We start from the raw sequence: 20,863 nt of genomic DNA, 5'->3' as shown, positions 1-20,863 counted from the left end.
TTTTACAACACGCAGCGTTGCCTTACCCATTCACATGTGGCTTATTAACATGCTTAGAATTATTAATGACTAATTGAAAAAACCTAAGTGCCATGTTCCAGAAAACTCTGATATGGCAGAAGGCCTATCATATTTCTGGCGCTGATGCAAGCTTGTGTTTCAGTGCACAGCTTTCTCTGTGGCGTGTGTGTGGGTGTCCCTTGGGAGGTTTAGAGTGACCACTACCCGTGACCCCCTCCTTTAGACCGTCACCCCACAACCCGAACATCCATCCGAAATGCTCCAGTCACCTAGCAACGGAGGCCTGCTAGTCAGAGGTCAAAGACCAGGGGCTATCACAGATATTACACACAATCTAACAACCCCTAATCTATATTCCCAGTGATTTAACACATTTAAAAAAAGTTATGCCATAAACTATATTCATTTGGAGTACAAGCGCATCTAACACTGTATCTACACCAGACGCACCGCATCCATGTGTGAACAAATGTAAAATTATAATGGATTCTAATGTGTTTCTTATGTCTTACTCTTTTGTCGTGCCGCATCGCGCCAGTCACATCAGCTGTAGACACGCTGTAAGTTTATGTGCTTGACTTTCAGCAGATGTGGATGCACAAGAACCACAGAAGTATAATGAGCACCTCAGCACAAAAACGTCAAAGTTATTCTGGGATAAATAAATGACATTCTTCTGTGCACGTGCGCTCTTGATGGTGAAATCTCTTCCTTTGTTATCCCTTGAATGACAACAAAGGGCAACGATGACCATTCCATTTCGCCCAATCAAGCAAAGGTCACTGACCTCTGACCTCAGCTGACCAAGAAGGGAGGATGGGCACGATCCAATCACCTTAAACAGTCCGAGGCAGCACGTCAGGGTGGTAGGGTTATGAAAAAGGGGGTGGAGGAATAGGAGCGTGGGATGGATGATAGAAATGGATGGGAGCCTGCGGGTGCAGTGTTTAATCTGTGTCATGCAGAACTTTGGAGGGACGAAAAAGACCAAAAAGATTTACCTCTATTTCTGGCAGTAAAATATGATAACATGCACGCACTTACGGTACATGACATCACCCAGGGGGAGCTGAATCATAATTTCTGATTCCTGAACACAAAGCATCTCAGCATGAATGACACATGAGGGCTAAATTAAGATCTGATGACATCTGATGTACACAGTCTTTTCATGAAACAGATATTAAACAAAAATGTTTATGATGTATACAGATAAAAATCAAACATGCCACCTGCTCTGTCGAAAAAATGCTCAAAGATCAAGCAACTGTCGCTCCTTTGATAAAATCCTATAGAAAAGACTGCTCTGAACACACACACACACAGATGGTTGGTCAGCACGTGCCCGAAGGAGGGCAGATGAGTGACCCTCAGCTGGTCACTATGGCCAGGTCAGTGACACTAAATCCCTTATTTCAGGGCAGCTGCTAGTTCTGTGCTAATGGTACCTCCCCTAAGACAAACACACACACACACACACACACACACACACTCCCTTAGGCCCCTCAATCTGCCTACACTGACCAGTGAAAAGGCAGGCGATGGGGTGGGGGACAGCTGGACACTCGCCACTCTCTTGCCTCCTCAGGGGGTGTCGTATGTATACATGTAAGTTTAAAAGAAAGTGTGGAGCTTGCGGTGAGGTAAATAGCCTGGTGTGGATAAGAGCATTAGGAAAAACAAGAAGGGAAGAAAATGGTCCTGAATGCCTGGTGCACACAGACCCCACACCATGTGAGAGATGACGGCTTGATTGGACACCTTTTAGGCCCTGTATACTTTTATTACATATATGCACTTTATAATTGCTTTTGGAAAGTGTATTTAGGGTAGCCTACACATTGATTCATTGATTTATGTTTAAGCTTCGATATGTAAGCACTGTGGCAAAGTTACCTGTGGTGTCCCATAAGAAAGAAAAATCACAGTTCTCTCCCCTAGACATAATGGAGAGTAAATGGAAAAATTGTATTAAGTCTCCTGCATCTCAGATACTTTTCCTGAGAAAAAGAGGCAAAAATCTCATAAATGTTTTAGCTCAGATTTTCTAAATCTGCAATAATAAACCAATATTATTGAGGATCTCTAAATTATTGAAGTCCATCAAATCTGCCTCCTAGATTGTATATGCAAAAATGTGTTGTATTTGTGTACATTTTATAAGAAATGTTAACATTTATATTGAGATATAAAAATGTATTATTATTATTATTATTATACATTATAATTATTATTATTATAGCGTTTGTATTTATCTGAATTTATCTATTTATCTGCCTTTGCAAATATTTTTTGTGACATTGTGTTTGTGACATTGAGCACTCATTAAGAATTCTGGCTCTCCTGCATCTGCAGAGAAATACAAAAGTTTCCATTTGCTCTCCATTTAATCTCATTAGTGTCTATAAGAGAAAGAATTATAGAGATTTAAAGAAAATCAAATGAAAGAAATAGTACCCAGATCTCATCTGATTTTTCTTATGGGAACCTCCGCTGTTTAATATTGCAGTCACCATTATGTGCTGCATAGCATAACACTGAGTGTTTATAGTGCGGCGGGTTATCTTACAGTTAAATCAGTGTGTACAGACCCCGGCAACTGCAGGGCTAGCATAGGTCCAATGGTCCACAGCTCCAGGCTGTCCAGTAGCATGGGTCGGGCTGAGCCAGACAGTCAATAAATCAATAGGTCACTCATGCACACACATGCACACGTCACTGCAGGGCTCAGAGGCCACATGAAACTACCATTGATTGAAGGGGGTAGGGAATGCACTGACCGTCCGTGCAGTGTATGCATGTAAGGTTATGGGGCTCACCTCAATTCTCGGCGCAGCCAAAGGGAGTTCAAAATGGACCCTGCAATGCTCAAACATTTAGACAGACTCAAACATACACATTGCAGAGGCTAGAGATCTTAGTCCGTCGATATCTCTGCGTCACCGCTCAAAACACACAATCCCAGTAAACTAAAGCTTTTGTGTGTGTCTCCAACACAACATCTTCAAATAGAATAATGCATTTTAAAGATGTAAATCTTTAAAAGAGGCAACATAACCAGGTTAATTATACACTTCTGCATGTTATTTCATGTTTGCTTCCTTGAATGTTATGTTGAATGTCAAGTTCTATGGCTTCTTAAATTGTCTGCTGATCCTCTCTTTGTTGTAGTGTTTTGCTCACTCATTCACTCATTGAAAAAAGCTTTAGCTCGCTCTCTTTTATGACCTCATCAAGTTAACAGCCACAGCATTGAACATGTTTGCTTGACCTGTAAATTGGGGTCAACGCAAAGTAAAGCCTGTACACTTGTGTAAAGAACACAGGCAAATAGTGGCCGATGAAACTCAAATAGAGTACGGCTTCAAAATCATACAGTATGCTTTTTCAGAAAGCAATTGAAAATTATACTTTCGATTTGATAAAGTGATTAAAATATGGTTTTCACACAATGCATACAAATAATACTCACTGTTCACGGATTGCACTTTAACCTGCACAGGCTTGGCAGTGACTAGCACAAGGTGGCTGGGAGTAGGAGACAGGTGTAAATAAACGGCGGGGCTCTGTCCTTGCTCGGCGAGTTGCCATGGAAACGGCTGATAGAGCATCCTATCGATCGCACTGTCCAGTCTGAATTGTGCAGCCCCTGAACCCAGTTTTTTTCTCTGTGTGGTGACGGGTGTGGATCAATACTGATATCGTAGGCCTCTTTTGCCTTGCATCTCTCATGGCCTCCGTAATAGTGGTAATGATAGTGAGAGGGGAGGAAAAGGACGAGGAAAAACACTTTTCGTTCACACTTGAAAAGGAAAATCTAGAGTTCCATTTCGAACAGAAAGCCACTCTTGAACACAATGGAGAGTCAGCGTGTGGCCTGTCATTGTCCAGAATTCCAAGCAATTCTACAGCCAGCTGACGGGATCCACAGCGCATGGCAGTTTCTCCAGCACTCTAAATGTCGCATCTGATTTTCCCACACATCTCCTCCTCTGCATATGCGATCAGCCACACACCATTTGCCTTATGCGATACCATTTCCTTTAACAATTTCTTTGACACAAATCAGAACAACCAGAAAGGCAGGCTGCAGCGATTCAGCAAACGCTTGTGAAGAAGAGCGAGGCTTGGTGAAGGACCTGCGGGAGCTCGTTTAAATCTGGCCTGAGGGATCCCTCCAGCTAGGGGTCACGGTTGGAGTCACAGCACACTGGATTTAAAGGTGGGGCTCCTTAAGGTGCCTCTGTTGCCCCGAGGCACAGTCATCACAATTCCTGCAGTGCTGGAAATGAAAGCAGAGCCAAGGACAAAGGCCCTTTCCTTGCTTATGGCCAATGCTCAGAAAAATTACTCAAATGATTGAGATGTCGGTTACATCTATCTTTTTGCCTCTCTCCTCCCCAAAACACCCCAGTGCACTGTAAGTTTAAGTTTAAGTCTATATTACTATAAAGTGTGATAAACTTACTTAGGCCTAGTCTGTACTCGGGCATTTATAAACAGAGTTTTTCCTTCTTCGTTTAAAAAACACCCGCGTCCACACAAAAAAACCCGAAACCGTCAAAAACATTCGAACCAACAGGTGGCGATATAATCATAACCATAAAGCAGTGTTGGCCAATCAGAGGCCTGGAATCTGACGTCAAACAAAGGCGATAGCTGCACGCTTTCCTGCGTCAACGTTTTCTAAAAGATCTTAACCCTTGCCAGAGTTTTCAAAAAAGTTCAGCTTGAGTGACCTGGTGCTGCGTTTGCGTGTGGACGAACGGCCAAACCGCATAGAAAAATACCCGTGATCGTGTGGACAGGGCCTTATAGGTCTACAAGATTAAGTTTTAAAATTGCAAATGAAGATACAACACAAGAAAATAACTGTTGAGTTGCATTAAAATAGATTAATATACAATAAAATATTATCATACATAATTGTAAAATAAATATAAAATAAATTAACTGATAATGCCAATACATGAAATAACAAACATGTGCTTATTTACAGCCTTATCAAAAAATGATGTGTCATTGGGGAGGCCATGATCTCTGGAGACTCAAGCCGCTTTAACTTTTTTGTTTATGCAGTACCAAGCTCTGTGCAGCGGTACAAATGTAAATCTACAGTATGCTCCACGGAGAGGTTGTGTGAGGAGGAGCTGCCCTCGCATCCCTTCGAGATGAAAACACATCCACTCGGAGAGGCGCAGGAGCTACTGGGGCAGAAGTCAGCCGCGTTGGGGCTGGGCATGTGGGAGAGAGGAATGATTGAGGGAAATGTTCTCTGCCTCCAGCGCTCTTGCATATGTTGTGAGAGTGAGAGCCTGGAGTGAACTTGGCAGCACACCTCAAAACTTTGGAGCAGACGTGCATGCTGCATCTTAATACAAGCTGTGTCTTTTGTGATTTCGGATTCACAAAATTTGTCAGCTGCGGTGCCTAGACTTTATTCTTAAGTACTTGGCTCTCCAATATGAGATATTACTCGCCTACGTCTTAAATAATAGCTTTTGATTGCGTTCAGTTTGTTCTGGAAGCACTTGGATTAATCATAGATGATGTTGATCACAAACAGACTGAGTTTCTAGCTGTGTAAATGGATATGCAAGTTTCACCTTAGGCCAGATTACATAAGCACTTGTGTGTTTGTTATCTATGAGTCAATGATTGTGCTGTGGAATTTACATGTGAATATCTCAAACTTTAGAAACTTTGTTAAGCTTTCCATATAGAGTTACTCAATTTGGTGAATAATGACAGACCCCAAAAATTTGTATTATCAAGTTGTACTGTACAATGAAACTCACTCCTGGATCTGTGGGTGGGCAGCTTCTGTATTCAGCTCAATGTCCACGTTAGTGAGCCACTCCTGTCCAGGAGCTCATTCACTTCACAGTCAATAGTTATTTATCATCCAACATATTAGCGATTGCAGTGTCGATATGAAGTCCAGCACTGAAATTAGTCAGTGCCAAGTCTGTAACTACAGCCCAAGGTCAGACACTGACAGGAGTGATGGTCCGCAGCTCCCTGGCACATACATCCAGCCCAAGGTCAAGTGTACACTACTGCTTTTTCAGAAGGAACACATGTGTAAAACACTCTGTCATGTTGAGAGACGCCAAGCCCAGAATTAGATGACCCATGATGCATTTTATCTCTAGTTTTGGAAAGAATATGGTGAATCAATATAGAAATCATTATATGGTAAAATGGGTATGATCAACAGCTTAATAATTAGAATAATAATTTTATATTTCAGAGTATAATATTTAAAAAATATATGGCAATGATATGATTGCTCCAATGAACAAAAAATACATATTTTGTATTTCGACTTTTGATTACAACTAAACACTCTTTTGTAATTAAGAAATATATATAAAACTTTATCCTGTCTGAGCCCATTTGTTGGTTTTCTTTTCAAAATGTAAAAAGTATGCTGAAAGGATTTGTTGCTAAGCTGAAGAATTGCTAATCAGCAGCAAAACATTTTCTACCCTTCTGGCAAGGTCAGGGGATCACAGTCCCCTGCTAAATGTCCAAAGCTCCCCCTCTCAGAAGCCCTCAGGGTTAATATCCCCCCCCCCCATACATACACAGCCTGACAGTAGCTAGGACAGTTTTTACACAATTCAATTGTTGGTCTGAACCCAAGTTCAACTCCCTCCTCTGCCCAGCAATACATCTCCATGAGTTAAGGCAGGATTCATATTAACATCTCTCACACAAAGCAACAAACTAAAATCTTAACTCTAGCAGCTTTAGGTCCACAACAACAGCAGCAGGAGTATGCAAGTGCTCTAATCTCTCATAGGAGCTTCTAAAGTCACAGATCAAAGAGACAGATCAGGTCCAAAAGACTGTTTCACAGCCAAAACATGAAATTACAGATCTGGAAGTGAGTTTCAGATATGGAAAAGAAACACATTTGTCTTTTGCCAACTTCTTATTACACATGGACAATGAAACAAATGACAAATATCTAGCGGCGAGTGAGGAATGGTAACATTTTTAATTAGCTTTAAAAGTCTAATTTGTGTGTTCCTCTAGAAACATATTCAAAGATGTCCAATTCATATTTTTTACATTTATCTGTCAGCTAACAAGATTGTCTGATTTTAATACATATGATTTTTATTCTATTAGAATCTTATTTCAATCCAGTTGTAACAGGATTAATGTAATGTGCTGCCATCTGGTGGGCTAATAGAAACTTTACAAGTTGGCTGCTGTGACTAAAATCTAGCAATGCACTCTTCTGGCACTTCAAGCTCAGTTATGACTTTATTCAAATTTATCAGATAGACAATCACCATTAATAACAAAAGGTGAAACATACGATTTTGTGCACTCATCTTGTCACGTTTACTTTAACTATAAATCTTAACCTTGTGCAAAGCATTTTGACAACTGAAAAGATCCAACAAATAAAACTGCAAACCATCAAGTATGTGATAGTATGTTGCTGTATGTACTGTACATGTTTCATTAGTATTATTTCGGTACACTGAATTTGCGTCTCTTCGGTGCAGATGGCTGAGGATCTTGGCTTAATGGGAACTCAAACTTTGAGATCTACAGAGAGAAAAAGTTTTTTTTTGGTGTGGTGCACTACAGTTCATCAAAACAAGAATGCTATGATCACAACCTGATTTAAAAGTCATGACCACATCTGTTTACATAACACTTTTCTGGCAGTACACAACACTTTCCTCACATGATAATAATGACACTGTACAAATAAGGCTTAACTTTTAAAATGTATTTATGTAATGAAAACAAGCAAATGCCTATGCTATATTTACTTTAAATAAACATATTATTGTTGCATATTATTATGAAGAAAATTGTTGAAAAAAAGCGTCAAGTTAATATTAATTTAATATTCTACCCGAGGCTCGAAGATGCGTCCACTCCGGGTCTTCCTTTTGTCCATCCTAAGATCAGCAGTTTTTTTTACTAGATTGTCCAGCTGAAACACAAATCATATAATTGTACACTACCTCCTCGCACACACATGCTAAGACAGAAGACTAGTGAACTACCTGTCCATGCGGTGTGTTCTGCTGTGTTGCCAATCTACTTGTTGTAAGTACCACTTTGTTATTTCTTTGAGCCTGTTGTGAGCTTTCTTGAGCCTCTGTAAATTACAGACCAATGGTTGTTGCACCCAAACCAACATATGCATCATGTAAAACAGACAGTCACATTGGTTTAGAGCAACACGGATGAAGATACATCATATTGTGGTTTTTGCATCTGTTGCTAAGAGTTTCATGCCAAAGTGTATCATCTACCTGAGTTTTCAACACCAGCATCAGTGATGACATTCTCTTTCATCATGTGCTCCTGTAAGCAGAAAAGGCAATCTAAGATAAAACTAAGATGTTATAGAGGTAAACCAACAAAGATAGGAAATAAATGAATCCTTTCTAGCCAACCTGCAGAACAGAGGTTTCAGACATCACTTCATCCTCAAACTTCAAAGACCATTTGGTACACACCGCCACATCGTCGTCAGCATCTACCTGTTTACACATACAAACACATGTATTTGATGTTGGGGCTGTCACTAACAACACTGGTTTACATCATTGATGTGATATCTTAAGTCCAGACAGATCAATTGTGTCTGGCTGCTCTCCTATCCCACCGGCTCAAGTCTCTTTCGCTCAGTCGTGACGTTCATTCTAAGGCTGTGAAAAGGTGTGACCACCTCTCCCATGGTCAGATTCACTGGTTCCCTCTCAAATACCAATGTCCCGCTGTCGTCTTCCTTAAAGCCAGGTGGCTGATACTCCTGAGGGGTCACTTCAACAGAAATGACATGAGTGTGCAGTGGGACTATTTGTTTGTCTTCCAAATGAAAGGCTGGAGAGGTCGGGTGTTGTATGTGTTCATTTTGACACCAAGTAACACTAACTGACGGAACAACATTTAACTGATATTTACATAAGACAAGTATTGCATGCTATTACACAATATACGAGAAATTGTGAAAACATGGTCTGTAGCATAAAGCAGGCTTAGATTTACCATGATCATTGTAAAAGAGTTTCATGTTGAGGCAGACGTTGTCAGGCAACGGGCCGAGATTCTGCATGAGCATGTAAAGTTTGCGCACAAGCAGCGTGCTAGATTTCTGTGTGTTGTCACAGGCCATTGTAGTCATACTCTGACCATTTTTGCTGGAAACACAGAGCATGTTTTCAAAAGCACAAAAAAACAATTTATGCTATTACAAAAAATGCATTCTGATGCTTTGTGATCTTAAAACAGTACAACACTGTTATCTATGAATAGATTTTGCAAACCAGTCGGATAGACACATCTAAATATATCTGATATGTCACCTCTCAAAGTCCATCTGAGGTCCCTTCTCTGTGTACTTGATTTTGAACTGGTAACATTCAGTGACTTTCTGCAACTCAAAAGAAAAGCATCAAGTAAAACAGGTCTTTGATACTTCAGTGAAAACAGGCTAGTCGCTGAGTGGTTTTATTTGTATATTTTAAGCAGTATCAAGCGAGAGGGAGATCATATTTGAAACTTAAAAACAATCACCTGTGGATTGTCTGGATCACAGTAAATCTACAAGAGATATCAAATATGTTTTAAAGGTTACATAAACTTTTATCCTGCTGCAACCATATTCACTTTAAGTCAACCATCCTGTTTTGAATCCCTCAGTTAATACTCACTGACAGAATAACCATGCGCAGCTAATAAACAAACAAACAAAAACAGATGCATACGGTCAAAATATTAATAGTAATAACAGTAGTAATAACAGAGATGATGACCATAAAAACCAAAGAAACAATAGAAAACTGTAGACATATAAAAGAGTATAAAATGACGGACTTACATATCCTCTTTGAAGTGCATCAAAACATCCCTGCAACCTGAAAATGTGGAGATGAAATACTGTGCTGTTCTTAGTTTAATGGCACATATTAAGCCTATAAAATCCCTACCAATGCACAATCTGTTGAGCCCCAGGACAACTTTGCTCTCTTAGAATCAGGACTTTTAGTTCTAAAGGAAAAACACACGCAAAGAATACAACTACTTTTGCCATTAGTGGGTATGGATTTCTGTTGCTTGGTCCACGTTTGAGTCACTTTTACCTCCAACATATTTACTTCCATAGGCCTTTTCTGGGAAAAGACCTCTCAGGTAAGTGATGCTTGAGACAGCAATGGCTAGAAGTTTCTTCACAAGCACCAGAGATTGATGTTCTGTTGTCACCACAGCTGGCAACATCTGGCAGCTCTGAAAAACACAAAAACACGTGCAGTTTTTACACCTCAGGGAGAGGCTAGCGAAATGTGTTGCTAAATTTACTGAAAATGCCTAAAGAGACTTCAAGTAATAACGTAAACTTAAAATGTCTTTACCTTAACAGTGCACATTTTTTGTTCACATGCCATGTTGATTGTGACAGATTGTCAGCCACGCCTGAATAGACACAAAAACAAAAGTTAGCATCAGCAGGAACACATTTTTTAAATCAGAGTACGTTAAATGCGCGAGATTTTCAATGATCTTACGAGATGACAAACCAGCAATAATTATCTATAAAGACTTCGCGGGGCAGTTAGATTGTGTAATAAATAGTCATATATTCTTAATTGACAATATCAGTTATGATCTGCCTCATATCAACGTTTTCCTCTCTCTCGCTTTTTGTCATACACCGGTGGGATGCGCGAGCTCGAGACTCCCGCTTTGAACTCCTTTCCACGTGACGTCACGCCGGAAAACACAAAGAAAGCTATGTTAACTTTTTATTAAAATGCAAAATATCTTATTGCATACGTTTTATTTTTATTTTATTGCTTATGTGGTTCCCACGCATGTTAATTAAACAATATATGATTAACAATTAATAATTGTAACAATTAATAAAATATTCTTATTTTGAGTCCCGTCAAACCTTGGTAACAATGGTACACTAATCCGTGAGTGTTTACTGTTTACCAAAATTATAGTATTGTTGGAGTGTTGTTATTAAAACATAAATGCCTTAAATTTAAGTAAGCCTTGTTATTACTTTTCAAATATAGCTTGTCCATAACAATACCGTCAAGGCTGTAACATGACACTTAATATACACGTTTTTATTTATAAGACATGTTTATACTGGAGTGTGCTCGCAAAACATTGTAGACGATTGTTGGTCACATATTCAATTTAATATAATCCTTGAAAAGCTACTAGCTGATTCATCCGTCAATCAAATCTCAAACCAGATGCCTATTGGCTTCCCTAAACGTGGCCGTCCTACAATGAAGCGTCACTGCAGCGAATGCCATTTTGATAGTGAACACCGTGGGTGTATCGGATCAGGCTCCGATAGAAAGGAAAAATACATTTTAACTCTTTATCAAATTTGTCAGCAGAAGACAAACAGCCATGTCATCAGATAACCAGGAGGCAGAGACGCATTCGGAGCAGTTGGACGAGACTCAGGTGGGAATTAGGTTGGGGCTGCGCCCCGCTCGTAACAGTCTCTTGTGGTGTCCGTCGCTTTTGTTACCCACTGTGCTGTCATTTCTTATTAAAATCGCAAGTTTGCCATTTGTCGCTGCTGTTGTTTATAAATCTCACGGATTGCTCGCAATTTTACTATTATTAAACTGTCACTGCCTGAGTTAAACAAGGTGATAGTTGAGCATTTCACACGCACGAGCCTCTTCTTGATTCGTTAGTGAGTTCAGACGTCATGAAATGGCTGTTTTTGATTGGTTCTTTCTGTCACGTCTACCCTAACCTGATGGTGTCAGTTAGGTATAAAAGAAAATAACTGGGGCGCTCATTGTCATATTTCCGCAAAGTTGCCAAGCCAAACTGTCAGGCAGTATCACTGGATAGTTTGTTAAAGGAATGTGCACATGCTAAATATCACATTATTTTACATACACTATTGTAGATTTTGTGGGAAACTGCGTGTTTCCAATAACATCTACGTTCAGGAAATGGATCACGAGGCGCTTTGTAGGTGTAGTTTTGACTCTGTATCAGCCTCGTATTCGTTTTCTTCATGTAGTGTTGAATATAGCTACTCATACATTTCTTGATATAGATCTTGGTGAATCAGCAAATTGCCATACTTGATGCAACATGTATCAGCTACAACGATTACCCCTCCAACACCCCACCCTGGACATTTACTCAGTCTTTCCTCGCCTTTTAGGTGTAGAGTGAAATTTTCTAATGAATTATAAGCTGGTTTAATTATATCTAAGGCTGTTCTATGATTTATCTGACTCAAAGAGACTCATAGCTTACTTTTTCATTTTGCAGCTCTACAAGTGAGGTCTTAAAAACCAGTTTTTCAAGTGAATTGCCTTCAGCATACAGTAGATGCATTTGTCTTTTGGTCTAGTCAACCTAACATTCAGTAAAGGATCTATTGTGTTGTGATGCAGTCATCAACTGAATCATCTTTAGGTGTATGTTCTGCAGTGCAGTCTACATCATTGCCCTTTCTAAAGGCTCTGTTTTTATTCGTCCCTCAGTCTAAACAAACAACCACACAACAACTGAGCTTAGGGCAAAGCAGAAAGTAATTCAAAGGCAACCATGTAAGAAAGGTAAAATGAGAGAGAATTTGAAAGACCCTTTATATAGGCCTTCAGATTAGCTTTGTCTATTTGTAGCCTTGTCCTTTCTTGTTTACCATTGCATTTTATGCTTATCCTTCAGTAGGTTAAAGATGTTTTTATAAAGTTGTAACGCAGTACTAACTAATCATACGTTCTGTACTTTGCCCTGATATTTGATAATGACCACGCCTTTAGGAAATTGCAGGAAAAACAACACCTTCAAAGGAATTTAGTTTTATTGTTGTGTATTTTATATTGGGGGTTTTAGATTATGGCAATGCTTATGGCATTTACTTTTATTATTTACCATGCTGATTGTTCTTCCTGTCTAAAATGTTGTCTTTAAACTGAGTTGCTTAAATGAAAGTTATTTGCAATATACATTTCATTTAATTTGCTTAACAAAACCATCTCTGAATATTACTGTGTATGTACTGATGTGTGCTTATACCTACCAATAAAACTGCATCTTTGACAGGAGTCCCAAGACACAAACTCAAACCCTGTGCGGACAGAGGAGGCCAAATTGAAAGCTAAGTATCCAACGATGGGTCAAAAACCAGGTGGCTCTGACTTTCTGATGAAGAGACTGCAAAAAGGGGTAAGAGCAAAAAAACATAGCAAATAGCAAATACACTTTCATGTTAACGTTATTATTAATATATTTAATCAGTTAATAGATAGTTCAACCAAAAATAAAAATGTGCTAAAACTTTACTCAGGCTTAGGCAATGATGTAGGTAACTTTTTTCACCTGCAGTCCCTTTAATAGTCAAAAATGAAAATGCAGGCAACAGAAAATGAAGTCCCACGTCTCCTGATAATAAATTGAGGTCTTATGAAGGGAAATGATCGGACTGTCCAAGAAACTGAACATTTTATAGATTATCTCCATAATCTGAGGCAAATGGTCCTGAGCATGAGCTTCTTCATCTTGTGTAGCTTCATCCAGCTGGCAAGCCCGCTTCTGATAAATTACTACCACCTACTGAGCTTTTTGTAGGCAAAATAATGATAATATTGGAGCTTCCTGTAGCATAATGGCATATGCACTGTAGCATACATTGTACATATTTGTGATTTTGCTACCGCACATACAGTTAGTTCCATAAATATTTGGACAGAAGCACATTTTTTGTAATTTAAAATGTGTAACAAAATATATTCAAGTTACAGTTTTGGACATTGTCTTAAAGTGCACACTTTCAGCTTTATTTATCTAATCCAGATTAGCAGAAGACTTTAGGAATGACAGCTCTTTATGCTCCTTTTTCAAGGAAGCAAATTAAGTAATTGGACAGTTTAATCAAAAGCTGTTTTATTCACAGCATTTTAAAGGTCTGGAGTTGATTCTACGTGTGGCTTTTACATTTGGAAGCTGTTGCTGTGAACCCACATCATGGGGTTCAGGTAGATCTCCATGCAAGTGAAACAGATTTCAAGTTAGATTCAGATCTCAGTTAGATTTCAAAAGAAGCAACAAATCCATCAGATCCGCCAGGAACATTTAAAGCAGCCACATCAACAATTTGGAACATTCCGAAAAAACAAAAAAAACACACTGCTGAGCTCAGCAACATAAAAAATCCTGGGCGTCCATATTAGATCAAAGTGGTGGAGGATGACATTATCCTGTCCATGGTAAAGAAAAACATCTTCACAATTTCGAATACAATTTGAACTCGAATACACTTTGAAACATAGCTAAAATACAAATAAATATGCTTCTGTGCAAATATTTGTGGACCTAACTGTATGTGGCAGGAAGCCCTCCAATGTTATCATTGTGTTCCTTCATATATGCATCATAAGCTAAATTAACAGCTAATTATTTAGTAAACTATCCCTTAAAGTTTGTGTATGTCATTTTCAGAATTACCAAAGTACAGAGAATAAACATGACAGAACCATTATGAAGTAACAATAATCAGATTTTTAAAGTTGAAAATGAGTTTGTTCTGATGTGATTACTTTTGTTTTTCAGCAAAAGTATTTTGACTCAGGTGATTACAACATGGCAAAGGCAAAGATGAAGAACAAACAGTTGCCTGCTGCAGCTGGTCCAGACAAGAACATTGTCACCGGGGATCACATTCCAACCCCACAAGATCTTCCTCAAAGAAAGTCCTCATTGGTTACAAGTAAACTGGCTGGCTAACAGCACCCTTAGGTCTTGAATAAACCCTATTACCAAACTTCCGAAATGTTTCCCAAAACCTCACCAGACCAGATTAATCCGGACTGGTTGTATAGTATTTGTCTAATTTGTGTTAATTTGGGTGTAGAGTTTTGTTTTCCGTATCACTTCAGCAGGTCTCACCAAACCAGCTCTTTTACCCTCTTCGGTGTCCCGCATATGGTAGGGAGAAACTATACCTTCAGTACTGCAAAACCCCAGTGGAGCATGATGCACTTTACTTATGTACCCTGTACATCAGTGATTATTAAGAACAAAAATGTGTTAGATGCTTTTAAACATGTCAAATAATCAACCACAAAATTCTTTTTGAAAATAATTTAAAATTGTTTTAGGAGGCATTGTTTTATATGGATAGTACTTGAGAGTCATTGGTCCTCGGTGTATGTTAGCGGCCCTCTAATCATTTACGGTGACACTTGATGACAAAGAATGAATGTTTTCTAAGAATTTCTTTATTTGAACTGTTTACAAATGGTCAAGTCGATATTGGTAAAGAGCAGGTGGGGACTTCATCTACTCTTCTGCCTCTCATCTTCTAATACAGCTGCTTATACAGGAATTATTGACTATTTTAGGACCTAACCCATAGAAGGATCCCAGCAAGCTGTTTCAACCAAGATGATTAAATTATACTTATCACAGTTTTTGAGTGTAAACTAATTGTTGTCCTTTCCAGATAACAGTCAACAGCAGAAATACTCTTTGCATGCGTCTTGATAATGAAAGAAGATTACAAGAATGATCGCATCATCACAATTGGTCTTTCTTTTGAAACCAAAAAACATTGGCGTAAAGGTTTTGTGCTTGTTCAACTGGTGATACTCTGAACCATTGGAATGTTCATGAAAGGTAGTTACCGCATTAACTCTCTTAAGGCTAAATTACACTACAAGACTTTTGCTCAGATTTAGCCCAGATCTTCAGTCTGAGCTTGTTGCAGAAAGTCTGTGCCAGTCTGCAGATTTGATAAATTAATGTGTTTCTATCTGAAAAAGTCTACAAGAGTATGATGTCTAGTTTTTAAAATATCTGTTCTGATTTTAAAAGTCTTGTAGTGTATTCCAGCCATTAGGCATCAATTATCCTGTAACAGCAATGTATTTATTAATGGGATTTTTGTATGATTATTTTGTGATATTTTCTGCTTGTTTAGTGTGATGCACATGATCAACTGAGATAACAGGATGCAATCATTCCGTTTGTCTTATGTGTCTGTGTAGTCCAAAAATTGTGGGATGAGGGCTCATTGAGAATGAGCAGCACATTTGGTGCAGTATTTCAGATCAGAATAGTGTGTTTCACTTGTCATAGAAATGCCATGAATTACATGATAGAAATTGCTATAACTTTTTAAAATATTAACCAAGCATTGCATTAATACCACGAATCCTTTAGTTGTTAACATGCATATTAATATCATGTGGTGAAAGAGTTAAAAACTGACATAAGATTTTAGAATAGTTTCAGATAATGTTCATCACACGACTGATTTTTATGTCCTCTGTGGTATTTAAAGAGATAGTCTTGACTCTTCACATTATAAAGTGTCCTTTTCTAGAGGGCTTAAATTGTAAGCATTTGTACCTTCAGAGTTTAACAAAGATTTAGGATGGTTGTTGTAAATCATTGGTAACTTTGTAATGCTTAACATGCTGGTTCAGCTATAAAACAAAAAGCTATACTCAACCCTAAAGGTGTGGTAGAATTTCTAAACACTACAGTGAAAGATGTGGATTCTAAAACATTGTGCGAGTCAGGATTTGCATAGCGCAATGGAAAAAGTGAGCCCTCTAAAACCACACACTCATTTAAATTAAGTAAAAATGTGTTTAGCCATGTAAAATACAGTAAAGATCTGTGTATACTCACTACAAGGGGAACTAACATGCAAAGAACTTGAATGTGTTTTTTAATAAAGGTTGTGGTGCTGATGGCAGTTGGCAATACATCAGGGAAATATGGTCTTGCACTTCATGTTTGTGACTTGATGATATGTGTGGATGTTTCCTTTAGGGAAAGCTTTATTGCACAATGCTAGATAATCTTATTATGTGCTGCAGCCAAATTGTAAATAGTTAAACTGTGCGTCCAGTGTCATATTTGTGCATTTTGTCTTTTATTATGTGTTTCAGTTGTCTTTAGAACATGTTCTTCTCAGTGTTCACAGAGTTTGTGTTTGATCTTTCCTTTGGTATTATTGTTTGTTTATATCTAGCTTTTTCTTCATACTTTGTAATGTAAATATTGACAAGAATATCATCAGTTCTAAAAAGAGAATCTTTTGTATATACGGAGGCTGTGGATTCTTGCATTGTGATAAAGAAGGTTTTGGTCTAATTTAGACAGCTCTGTACTGATAACCCCCATGTAAAACCTCCCACAATGCAACATGATTTAATTTTAAACTGCATATTAATTCTAAACATCTCAATTCTATGACACACAAATATATTCATGCGTTGTGATGTAAATCATGTGTTCAGGATTTACATACATACTGCGTTTGTGTTTTTGTGTGCCCTGTTTTAAATACATGACCATTTTAGATGTCTTGCTTGTGGAAAGTGTCATAAGTCCACTTAAAATTGGATCTACATAGAAAGATGTTAAAATGAATGTTGGAGCAATGTCTGATCCTTAAATAAAGTTTTACATTAATAGCAGAAACACTTATTTGTTATAGGTTGATTTTATTATGCAATGTGTAGTTTTGTGTAATGCGTGGTCTGGTGACGTAACGGCGATCGGCAGTTGGTCAGACTTTCTAAAATAAACAATTCCCTTAGCAAAGCAAAGAGGCGTTTTGCTTGTTTTGTCACTGGGGGGCGCGCTTCCCCTTTAACCATGATGGGAAGTTTGTTATTAAACATTTACATATGTGTAGTTGTTGCACAAATGTAAAATTCGCATTGACTCGGTTGCGACTTTGAGGGCTCTAAAGTTGAGATACGTGATTTACGTGAAGAAAGAGGGACTGTAATGGCTTTCGAAAGCGCGTTTCGCTTTTGACGTTTTCTACATGGGCGGGTTCTGATTGGTAAAGCAGAAGTGCCGCCCCTCATTACATTTATATAACGATGTACGAGAACCCTTCTACAGTCACTTCCGCAATAAGAAAGCGAAACAGAGGAACATTTACGTGTAGATTAATTTTGGGAGGACGACTGTTTACACCACATATATTTGGATACTGGATTAAAAGTACGGATATAAACTATCAAAATGGACCCAGGAAGTAAAGTTTCAAACAACGGCGGATTTTGGCCCTATATCGGAATATCAGCTCTTAACACTAACTACGGGTTTCGCAAACCACTTTTATTACCAACAAGCAAACGGCCGAATCAGAACCAGCTGTCAGGCTACGATCTCCAAGGGTCGGAACCGTCCACGCCCGACTCTGACTGCGACGAAATCGATATCTACACGTCGTCCAACGCAGCCCTGGCTAAGAACACGCGAGAAATTATTGACAGTTTCTTAAAACAATTTGCTGGACTCTCTCACTCGGGATGTGTGAAAAAACAGGCCGTCTCAACGATGATGAGGGTCGTGGATAGTCTTGTTGTGAAGCATGACATAGCTTATAATGGTAATTTTTTTATTTGTGCTCGCGCTTTTTCAACAAATGGCATAAAGTGGTTCTCCGTTTTCTTTCTACTTTTCATTTTGTAAATGTTGTTTAGGAATTAATGAGATGATTTGAATAAAAATAAAATCTGCGGTATGCTATAGCCTATCCCCACAGGCGCACCTGGCCTGGCAGGTTGCGCCACTGTATGCCACGTAATGCAACATGTATGTCTCGAGCACATTTATGGTCGATGTGCACTAACATGTGATTCTCTCAGGTATGATATCTCGTATCGCCGTGGACAAGACACACGATTTGAGCGTCGTTACGAAAGTGGCTACGGAGATCTTCAGCGACGGCATCACGAACTGGGGTCGTATTGCCAGCCTGCTGGCATTTGGGGCTGTGCTGTGCAAACATCTGAATGATAGTGGACGGAGTGAGTTAGTGAGTCTGGTGGGGGAAAATATATCCGCCTATCTTCTGTCAGACCAAAGGGACTGGCTGCTCAAAAACAAATCATGGGTGAGTTTGTCATTTTAAAAATGAGGGTGACAAATAGTTTATGTGTGCAATATGCATGCCAATGTTATCCACAAACTGCTTTTGGACTTGTTTTTTGATCTTTTCGAATGTTTTGTTTTCTTTAGGATGGCTTTGTGGATTTTTTTCATGTCCGGGACACAGAGGCAGCAGTGAGAAACACACTGATGGCCATTGGTAGTGTGGCTACTTTCGGTGCTGCACTTGCGTATTGGATACGGTGATTCCATTCAGTTTTTCGTGGACAAATCCAAAAGGATTCAGGACTTTTGTTCAATTCTGTGGCGCAGTCCAGAATCCTGTATATAAAGAAAAATTATTTTATCACAACACAGAGACTATTTTTTTATAAAAAATAAAGTTGTAAATAAGCAGATCTTATTTCCTGACATGCCAATACCTTTACACTTTTCTTGTTTGCAGTTTACACATTTTTAAACATGTTTAAACATTTTGTTAGTGATATACCTACTACTGGCAGCATTCTTCAGAAACAAATGTGTAATTGGCTCTATTAACTTTCCTTTAATCACATCCTCATTCCAATCAGGTCATTTTCTGTTCATAAATTATTTTCTGTCATTTATAAATTATTAATAGTTGAGGTGCTGTCATCTCCTGTATCGTGCTGATAATTAAACCTTGTTTTACAAGGTTTATTATCGGAATGGGGTGGATTTGTTTAAGTCATGTGGTTTTTTTTCTAATCTATGACTATGATAACAGTCACCACCTATGGCTGCTAAACATTTATTTGGAGATTGACATTTTGTCAACTTTTTTGTTCTTAAATTAAACAATTGCACATGTCTTATTTATTGATTATTTTGCATGTAGCCACAATTCATCAGAGCAATGCGAACACATCAATAATTTTCCAGGTTCCAATGTGAGAATACATTAGTTCATAACTCATGACTTCAAAGTCTATAGTATTGCAGCTTTTAAGTTCTGTATCATTAAATTTTTTTGATGTAAACTCAAAATTAATTTGAAGGCAAGGTCTCAGTCTTTGAAAAATAGGATCAACTATGGCCTGGTCTCTCTGTAGGAGGTGTAACAGAGAGTTCATTGAGGGCTAAATGAACATATCTAATTTCAAAGAGTCACATTTTGTCTCCACTCTCATCTTAGGACTTCAAATAAAGATATTTATAATCGAGAAGACATTAATACTTGATTGTAAACCTGCAAACTCTTCATATGCTACAGGTCATCCCCAGTCACCACAAAGATTTGATAACTAGTGAAACTCCATTGGTTGTTCCACTTCTATAATCTGTATTTTTACCAAAAAAAGAAACGTAAACTATCCTAAATTAGGAATTTCATACACTATACTTATTCACTGCAGTCTAAGGCTTTATTTTACTGCTTTTTAGAGTTGGTTGTTCTGTTGAGAACTGAAAAATTAAGGGATAGATTACCCAATAACTAAAATTATTTTATCATTTATTCACCATGTCATTCAAATCCTGAATATGACTTTGTGTGCAACACAAAAGGAGATATCTTGTGAAATATCTTAGTGGTTTTGTATCCATACAACGGAAATTAGTCTCAAATTGTTTGGTAACCAACATTCTTCAGAATATCTACTTGATGAAAGAATCCTACGAAAACTTTAATACTGGAGATAATAGTCCCCAGAAAATATGTCTTCAATTGATGTCATGGTTTTCTTTATTTAGAAGAAGTACGCTCATTTTGTACTTTTGCCTGGAGTAGATTAGCTGGTGTAATGTGGAACTGACAGCTTCTGTTAGGATGACTGTCACATACTTGCAAGCGTGTGACTAAGCATGACTTAAAAATGCAGAATGGCATGGTTTTGGGATGAGAACCTAGCAGTCTGACCTAAAGTTCATTCCACCATCATATCATTGATTTTATGAATATGCAACTAAAGAGTCTTTGTCC

General features: G+C 38.3%; 3 protein-coding genes across 3 annotated transcripts; 2 read left to right on the top strand and 1 right to left on the bottom strand.

Moving 5' to 3' along the window:
* Positions 1–7,509: 7,509 nt before the first annotated feature.
* hormad1 (HORMA domain containing 1) lies at positions 7,510–10,448 on the bottom strand (the record flags this gene model as incomplete). The annotated part of the gene is made up of 14 exons (XM_079469004.1): positions 7,510–7,590; positions 7,907–7,987; positions 8,061–8,155; positions 8,313–8,364; positions 8,457–8,543; positions 8,669–8,826; positions 9,052–9,203; positions 9,369–9,436; positions 9,580–9,606; positions 9,717–9,737; positions 9,884–9,920; positions 9,993–10,053; positions 10,146–10,290; positions 10,416–10,448. 14 exons carry the CDS (start codon positions 10,446–10,448, stop codon positions 7,510–7,512), a joined length of 1,098 nt encoding a protein of 365 aa, XP_079325130.1.
* An 853-nt stretch (positions 10,449–11,301) lies between these two features.
* ensab (endosulfine alpha b) lies at positions 11,302–17,618 on the top strand. The gene is made up of 3 exons (XM_079469254.1): positions 11,302–11,490; positions 13,105–13,227; positions 14,611–17,618. Exons 1-3 carry the CDS (start codon positions 11,434–11,436, stop codon positions 14,782–14,784), a joined length of 354 nt encoding a protein of 117 aa, XP_079325380.1. The 5' UTR covers positions 11,302–11,433; the 3' UTR covers positions 14,785–17,618.
* A 97-nt stretch (positions 17,619–17,715) lies between these two features.
* On the top strand, positions 17,716–19,753 carry mcl1b (MCL1 apoptosis regulator, BCL2 family member b). Its single transcript, XM_079469253.1, has 3 exons — positions 17,716–18,418; positions 18,678–18,925; positions 19,051–19,753. The coding sequence occupies exons 1-3, from the start codon at positions 18,049–18,051 to the stop codon at positions 19,165–19,167; spliced, it is 735 nt and encodes a 244-aa protein (XP_079325379.1). The 5' UTR covers positions 17,716–18,048; the 3' UTR covers positions 19,168–19,753.
* Positions 19,754–20,863: the final 1,110 nt, after the last annotated feature.

The sequence above is a fragment of the Barbatula barbatula genome (genome assembly GCF_947034865.1).
Source record: "Barbatula barbatula genome assembly, chromosome: 12".
NCBI lineage: Eukaryota > Metazoa > Chordata > Actinopteri > Cypriniformes > Nemacheilidae > Barbatula > Barbatula barbatula.
Note: the sequence above shows the minus strand (reverse complement) of the source record. Positions and strands in the feature narration are given on the sequence as shown.

Excerpts from the sequence above, each read along its gene's own strand:
- ensab (XM_079469254.1), top strand. The coding sequence starts at position 11,434 with ATGTCATCAGATAACCAGGAGGCAGAGACGCATTCGGAGCAGTTGGAC. Across the intron at positions 11,491-13,104 it reads AGCAGTTGGACGAGACTCAG|GAGTCCCAAGACACAAACTC; the intron begins GTGGGAATTAGG and ends CATCTTTGACAG. Across the intron at positions 13,228-14,610 it reads TGAAGAGACTGCAAAAAGGG|CAAAAGTATTTTGACTCAGG; the intron begins GTAAGAGCAAAA and ends TTTGTTTTTCAG.
- mcl1b (XM_079469253.1), top strand. The coding sequence starts at position 18,049 with ATGGACCCAGGAAGTAAAGTTTCAAACAACGGCGGATTTTGGCCCTAT. Across the intron at positions 18,419-18,677 it reads GCATGACATAGCTTATAATG|GTATGATATCTCGTATCGCC; the intron begins GTAATTTTTTTA and ends TGATTCTCTCAG. Across the intron at positions 18,926-19,050 it reads TGCTCAAAAACAAATCATGG|GATGGCTTTGTGGATTTTTT; the intron begins GTGAGTTTGTCA and ends TGTTTTCTTTAG.